Source organism: Penaeus japonicus, unplaced genomic scaffold, assembly GCF_977035675.1.
Source record: "Penaeus japonicus unplaced genomic scaffold, GWHDUDI00000001_assembly GWHDUDI00000030, whole genome shotgun sequence".
Classification (NCBI taxonomy): domain Eukaryota; kingdom Metazoa; phylum Arthropoda; class Malacostraca; order Decapoda; family Penaeidae; genus Penaeus; species Penaeus japonicus.
Genome location: NW_028234432.1, coordinates 16,751,241 through 16,759,687, shown reverse-complemented (window position 1 = coordinate 16,759,687; position 8,447 = coordinate 16,751,241). Strand labels below are relative to the sequence as shown.

The 8,447-nt window shown below is 42.9% G+C and overlaps 1 protein-coding gene across 1 annotated transcript in view; it reads right to left on the bottom strand.

Moving 5' to 3' along the window:
- Positions 1 to 1,632: 1,632 nt before the first annotated feature.
- The window catches only part of LOC122242220 (cubilin), an 18,509-nt gene continuing 11,694 nt past the window's right edge, over positions 1,633 to 8,447 (bottom strand). Inside the window, exon 2 of the mRNA XM_042999472.2 lies at positions 1,633 to 7,287. Coding sequence (XP_042855406.2) covers positions 2,711 to 7,287 — 4,577 coding nt within the window. The 3' untranslated portion in view covers positions 1,633 to 2,710. The remainder of the gene's footprint in view (positions 7,288 to 8,447) is intronic.

Here is an 8,447-nt window from a genome sequence, read left to right as displayed (position 1 = left end):
GAGAAGAAAGAAAGAAAGAGACAGAGAGAGATACAATTATTGATAAAGATACTTATATCAATATCGATGCTAATCAAAATGAAAATAATCATAGCAACAGTATCAGCAATACAAATGACAATGATGATGATATTAATAATAAAGATAATAACAATATTGCTCATGGCTAGTCTCATCATCATGACTATCATTACCATCAGAATTATCACCATAACTAAAATAACTATAATGATAACAATACTAACAACAACAACAATAACAACAACAACAATCAAACAACCACACAGATCAGAAGGAAAGTCAAATTTCATCTTCGGTTTTGTATTCCTTTTTTATTCCTTTGTCTCCATTCCCTTCCAGTATGAACATCGTTTGTACTTAGTGGGCTACAGGGAGTTAAAGAAAGACACGAAGACGAGGTTGAATAGATTGATAACTTAATAGATCATACAATGAAATGGGTTAAGTCAGAATAGATAAATCAATAAAATAGACCGGATATTATATATATAATCAATAAAATTCTCCCCAAAGAGAGGATGAATCAATAAATAGACGGATAAATCAATAAATAGACGGATAAATGGATAAATAGATAAATCAATAATTAGGTAAATATATGGGTAAATAAAGAGACAGATTAACAGATTGATAGATAAATGGGTAAATAGATAGATAAATTAATAAATAGATGGATAAAGGGATAAATAGATAAATCAATAAATAGATAGATAGCTGGGTAAATAAACAGACAAATTGATAGATAGATAGATAAATGGGTAAATAGAAAAATAAATGAAAAGATAGATAGATAAATTAGTAAATAGATTAATATATCAATAAATAGATAGATGAATGGGTAGATATATAAATTAATACATAGGTAGATAAATGGGTAATTAGAAGAATAAATTAATATAAAATTAGATAATTGGGTAAATAAATAAATAAATAAATAGATAGATAAATGGATAAATAATAATTAAACTAATAAATAGATAGATAAATGGGTATATAGATAGATCAATAAATAGATAAATGGGTAAATAGAAAAATAAATTAATATAAAGATAGATAAATGGGTAAATAGATAAATAAATCAATAGATAGATAGATGAATGGGTAAATAGATAGATAAATCAATAAATAGATAGATGAATGGGTAAATAGATAAATAAATAAATAAATAAATAGATGACTGGGTAAATAGGTAGATGAATGGGTAAAAAGATAGATAAATTGACAGATAGATTAATGGGTAACTAGATTAAGAGATGAATAGATAGTCTATACCACAGCCACTTAATAGGTAGAATTCAATAAAAAATAGTGTTAGTGATGCCCAGAAAACACAACACACACAGACATAAATAAATAGATAAATTGGTAGATCTATGAATAAATATAAGCTTATGAGTGTGTGTGTGTGTGTGTGTGTGTGTGTGTGTGTGTGTGTGTGTGTGTGTGTGTGTGTGTGTGTGTGTGTGTGTGTGTGTGTGTGTGTGGTGTGTGTTTGATGTGTGTGAGTGTTATGTTTAGTGGGAAAAAAGAAATAAAAATAATTAAACAACAAAAAAGAGCAATAGGTAAACTTGCAACAAGAATGATAAATACTTTATTATTATAGTGGGTGGGTGTGCTTGTGTGTTTGTGTGTGTGTGCGTGTGCGTGTTTATGTGTTATTAAAAAAAATTAGTATCAATACATCAAGGGATATACATAGATTTTTATCAACAACAACAAAATATGCATGCATTGCATATCGTACGGAATACTTCCATTGTCATAGCAACAATGATGATAATATTGATTATGGTAATGAAAATATTAATAGTGATGATGGTTATCACCATAATCATGGTAGAGGTGATGATGCTACATGTGAGAATCATAACAATAACAATTATAAATAACTATAATACTAATCATAACATAACAGTTCCAGTAAAGATCATAACACATCAATAATCACATTTAAAAAAATCTCACTAATAATGGAAAAAGTGAGGATGATAATAATGACAATATAATGGCAGTAAACATAACAATGATAACGATAATAATAACAATAATAATAATAAAGTAATAATAGTAATAATAATAAAGATAACAGTAATCATAGTAATAGAAACAGCAACAACAACAGTAACAGTAACATGATGGCAATGATTAATCATCAGATGAATGAGAAAGATTAATCTGTCAATCACCATAATGATTATCAGTAGCAACAATGACACTAACAATAACAGTAGCAACAATAAACAGTACATAAATACATCACCATTTGTCAGTAACAATGATATCAATGCAACGCGCAACTTTATAGATATAAAAAATAAATCATCTATATGGATCTGATTGTTAATATTATCAAATAACCTAAAAAAATACAACACTCTTAAATACAGCCATCCAATACACGTATTTAGTGATTTGTGTATTCAGGTAAGCATCTCGTATGGTGATATGCTATAGATATTGTTACTCAAATATATCAAAATATAACAGTTTTGCAGAAGAATACACAAATATCGTATTAAATTCATATCTATATAGTGTAAATGTATGCATGTGTGCGCATGTACGATGCATGTCTGTACGTAGTTGAAAGAACTTAAGCTTAGCGTTAACCTTACGATTGCGAATACTAATTCCATTGGCACAAGAGAGGGTCATTGTATCACATTGTTATGGGTTCGTCCTCCGCTCACACCATGACGTGCACGGAGGCGGCCAGCACGGCCAGCGCTGACGTCGAGTGCAGCACCATGATGGCCTCCTCGCCCAGGACGTGGACCGTCTTGAGTCCTGCGCCGCCGCAGATCCTCACGCCCTCGTCCACGCCGCCCGCCACCTGCAGGAAGTGCGTGGCGCACTCGGGGTCGCTCGGGATGTACGTGGCCCACACCAGCACCGTCATACCCCGGATGCCGGCCGGCCCCGTGACGCGCCAGGCGGAGGGCCTGTCGTGCGGCCCCGGCCGACCCAGGATGACCACAGGGTGACCTTCGCTGACCTTCCACTCACCGCGGCTGTCCACGGCCTCGTACTCGAGCGAGAAGCCCTTCCTCACGCCGCGGCTGAGCCCGGAGAAGCTGATGGCCGAGGGCCCCTCGAGGAGCGCGTAGCGGGGGAATTGCGCGCCGGTCAGGTTGACGCTGTGGGCGGGGTCGCTGAGGACGAGGCTGTCGAGATCCGGGTCGAGGTCGAGGAAGGTTACGCGCAGGAGGAGCGGGCTGCGCGTGGTCCAGTTGCAGGACACGGGGCCGTTGAAGTATTCCGGGAATGACGGCGACGCAAGGGAGCCGACAGGGACCTCGCTCACGGCGAGCTCGCGGACACAGCCTCCGGCGCGGAAGCTGAAGCTCGCCGGAGGCAGAGCGGAGTCCCGCACCACCACTAGCAGGTCATGCACGGACATGACGTCGGGGATGCTCTCCTCCACGCAGAACTCCTGACTGCCGTTCAGGAACCCGGTGTTGGAGATGAGGACGCTGCCGCTCTGACAGCCGTCGGCAGCCCTGGGACCCCACTCGCCTCTGAACGCCTTGCTGCGCTCGGAAAGCTCGCGCGATTCCCCCCAGTCGACCTGCGAGAGGGACATCACGCGCCCGTCGCTGGGCCTCAGGCGGAACAAACAGTAGTCCGTGTTGGGGAAGTACTCGAGCGTGGAGAAGACGCCTTCCTCCACCACCGCTGTGTCGATATCGGCGCCGCAGCTCGACAGAATCGGCCCGACCTTCAGTTCGAATCCAGAACTGACGGTTCGAGAGTCAGAGTCGAACACGATCATGAGCTGGTTCCCCGTGCTCAGAACAGTCTGGTCTTTCACAGTCCCAGTCAGCGAGGCGATGGGGCTGCTCGAGTATAAAGGATCGAAAAATTCGAGCGAGTCCGAAGGGTGGACATCGAAATCAACAACTCTGACCGAGATTCGATCACTAAAGCTCATTATGTCCGTGTTGATCAACCACACGCATCGCGTATAAGTAGGATAGATTTCGTTCCCTGGAGAGCGTATGCTAATTCTGTCATCGTTACGCAGAGTCACAACGCCTCCACACTCATAGACATTATATGCTATCTCGTATCCTTCATATTCGTTGTCAGTGGCGGTCAGGAACCGGAGCGAGAAAGGGGTCTCTTCTATCAGCGTGAAAGGCTTAATGGGAATGCGTGAAGGATCGATAACAGCCTCACTGTCGCCCCTCACAATGGATAATCTGTCCACAGAAGTGTTCTTGGGAATATCCAAATAGTTTATCGTCAGCACTACAGTCTGTTGTTCCTTCTCGGCCTCGAATTTGACGTCGCATGAGAGGCCGGCTGGGTATGTCGTCAGGCCGTCAGTGGAGGGAGACCTCACGACTCCGCTACTGCCGGAGTTTAAGACGAGGCACGTGCTGCACATGTTGTTGACTCTCGGCTGAGGTATTACCTGGATTGCAAAATTGGTTTTTCTTGGCAGTGGCTTAATAACCACTAGAAATTCTTTGTTTGTTTCTAGAGAAGTTGTGCTGTAAGAAGAGAGTGGCTTGAGGGTTTGGAACGTTCCTTCTGTTGATACACTTATTAAGGACAGGTGTCTCCTATTTCCACTCGCGACATCCAGCACTATTCTGTCATTGTTGCTCTTGAATCTATACACACACGTCTCCCCTCGGTCCATGTCCCGACTCCTCACAATTATTTTCCCGTCTATTACGTCGTAGGTTCTTCCACAGGTAAACTGAAGCGGTTGAACGAGCAACATGAAGTCGTTCTCGTCCCTGTTCTTGGGAACGATAGCCGTTACATTAATCGTCTTGCTCGAAGTTATGTAATCTCGGCGCCAGTCGGATTCGCAAAGTCTGTCCGACTTGCCAGCCTCTTTGTCGAAGAGCTTCACGGCGCATGCTGAGGAGTGGCTCATGGACAATAAACTGAAATTAATGGCCTGGTTATCGTCCTCGTCATCGTGCGGTCGTTTCACCTGAATGGAACAATCCAAAACGCCCAGGTTATCAATCAAGATAGGGTCAGTGTTTAACTCCAACAGGGAACCGCAGTCATAGAAGGGCTGATAAGCCAGAACTTTTATCTTTACGCCTTTCTCTCTGCTCAAAACCATGTACCTCTCAGACGGATCAATAAAATCCAGTGTTCTTTCGTTATAGTCGAAAAGATTGGTGTACATCCCCGTGGAAGACACCCTCACGTTCTCAACCTTATTGAAGTCCAGCAGAAGGACGCTGTTGTTACCCTGGAATACCCACACGCAGTCACCGTCTCCCTCTTTGTTACCCGACGCTCGAAGGTCCAGACTCGCGCCGGGATTCAGCATGAAATTGCCGCCGCAGTTTCCGTCGGTCATCCTCTGAATCTCCAGCTCGAAGCCCTCAGCTGTGTTGCTGCTGTCGGAGGAGAAGGAGAAGCTCAGGTTATTGCCCGCAGTGATGTACGAATAACCTTGCAGATCTCCGCAAAATACCTCGGTTCGGTTAATAGCCTCGTCTTTCACTGACAGATAGTCCCCTTTTATACACGCTTCTTTTTTCTGGAGGAGGAATTTGGAAAAGCGTATTTTGAATCGATTGCTCCTCTCGCTATATAGATTCACGTTGCAAACGGAATAGGCAGGGAAAGCGTACGGGAGATAAGGGGACTTGAATACCCACGTATCTCGGTCTGTCTTCTCGAGAATACACTCGTCCACCCTTATCTTCTCTAGGGAAACGTACACAGAGAATCCTTTATAAAAGATGAGGTTGCTCTCGTCGCTTCTGAAGGCCATTTCGATTTCCTCGCTATTCGTCTTGTAGACGAGGCTTCTCTTGAATCCGCAATACTTCTGGTTCTTTCCCTGAACTTGGTCGGTGATTTGTATGTAGTCGTATTCACAATTTGTCTGCTGTTCTATGTCGAAATCAGCGAATTTCAGCCGTCCTATGTAACCTTCCGTGACGTTGAATCTGATTTTCCAAAAGCAATTCAGAAAATTATCATATCCCCTAGGGAACTTATTCGAATTGATCACCACACTTGAATCCACGCTCACAGTCACCGTCTTATTGCACTCTCTTGTCTCGTCAATAGGGAAGACCCTGAGCTGCACTCCTGGTTCCGGGAAGCTCTTGGCCAAGTGCGGGTTGGCCGTGAAGCTGATGGACATGACCTTCGAGACGTAGACTTTCCGGGTGTTGTACGTCTCCAGGTCGGAGAAGCCGTCGGTGGAAATCTGCAGCAGGTCCTGGGATCCGGGATTAATGTAGTAACTGAGGAGCTCGACGCCCACGAGGGTCTTGGAGAGGACGAGCCAGTGGCACTTGGTGTCCGCAGGGTACGCCAGAGGGTAGTTGGGCGTGGAGAGGAGGAGGGGCTCGTCGCCGCTGATGTCATACACTCCCCCGCACGTCGATTTTACTCCGGTTACGGACAGTTTAAATCCCCTTTTGTTATCACTCTCGTCGGTGACAAAGGTCAGGGTCAAGGAGTTGCTGAAGGACAGGAAATCCTTGGGTCCTTTCCTTCCGCAGAAGACCTCGTTGATGCCCGCGGCGGTGTCCGTGACGGTGAGGAAGTCGTACTTGCAGCCCGCTCCCTCGAGCTCGAAGTCAGACGCCGAGATGCGCAGCTGGCTGTTGTCCCCTCCCAGCTGCGCGACCAGCGTCCACGTGCACTTCGAGCTCGGAGGGTAGTTGCTGGGGTAGTCTGGCGTCGTGATCACTTCCTCCGCTCCCTCGGCTACGCTGATCACGCCCCCGCAGGTCGAGATGACCTCCTTCTTCATGTCTTTCTTCAGCTTCAGGATCTCGATCAAGTTCTCCTGGGCGTCCAGGTAGGACCTCTGGCTGTAGCGGCCGATAAAGTCGTCGATGAAGCGATCGACGCCGTTTCGCCGCGGCGGAGGGTCCCTCGTCTCGTCGAAGCCTTCAATCATCTTCCCTCTCCGCGAGTTGCCTTCGTCCTCTTCGTCTCCCGTAGGCTCCTCCGCCTCGTCATCGGGGACGTGTGTCACCCCCAAGTCACGCAGAATCTCCTCGGCACTTCGAGACCTCTCCGATTTCAGCAAAGCCGCTATCTTCGCTCGAAGTTCGCGCTCCTCGAGGTAGGCCGGTCGTTCGCTGGCCATGAGGTCGTCAGACAGGTCGTCGTACGGGTCGTCGTATAGCATCTTTGGTCTCTCCTTGGGCTCCGTTCCCCCGACGTCGAAATGAGGTCCGAGTAGCCCGAGGTCGTCGCCGTGGTCCAAAATTCCTGCCAGGTCCTGCGGGTCTGGCGTCGAGACACACAGCGCTGCCAAGCCTGAGGACAGAGAAGAAACGAACTTTTAACTTTTGAACAATAATCTAATTGATCATTTTCTATAAAGATGATAAGGATGATCGTATCAATAATAATTGATATCATCATCGTTATAGTCGGGAGAGAGACAGAGAGAGAGAGAGAGAGAGAGAGGTGTGTGTGTATATATATAACACACACACACACACACACATATATATATATACATATATATAGTAAATATATATATATATAATACAATGAGGGGGGGGGGGGGGATATCTTTAAATATAGGGGGGGGGGGGGGGGGTAGGGGGGGGGGGGGGGGGGGTGGGGGATATATTTATATCTCTTTATATTTATTAAATATACTATATATATATAATATATATATATATATATAAATATATATATATATATAGTATAATATATATATATATATCATTAATATAATATATAAATATATAATAAATAATATATATATCAAATATATATATATCTAATATATATATATATATATATATAAATATAGATAATATATATATATATATATATATATATAATAAAATATATATATATATATATATATATATATCTATATATAAATCATTTTAGATGTATAAATATATATATATATATATATATATATATAGTATATAGTATATATAGTATATATATAGAGAATATATATATATAGTATATATATATATATATATATATAATATGTATATATATATGTATATATATATATATATATATATATATATATATATATATATATATATATTTAAAGAGAGAGAGAGACTTAGACGGAGAAAGAGAGAGAGAGAGAGAGAGAGAGAGAGAGAGAGAGAGAGAGAGAGAGAGAGAGAGAGAAAGAAAGAAAGAAAGAAAGAGGAAGAAAGAGAGAACGAGAAAAAGAAAGACAGACAGACAGACAAAGACAGAGCGAGAAAGAGAGATTCGCCCGCCCGTATGTGTCTGTGCCAACAAATGAATAACAAGATTAAGAGCAGCAGGAAACGCCCTTTTCATGCCAGGCAAAAGCCACAAACGGGCCGAGAGGAAACACAAAAAAGGGAACCTCGGAGCTTTCAGTCGGAAAGTGAAACTCTTGGGCCATTTAGCCCGGGGGCAAAATTTGGTGACAAAGGAAATCAAGGGCTATAAATAGGATGGAG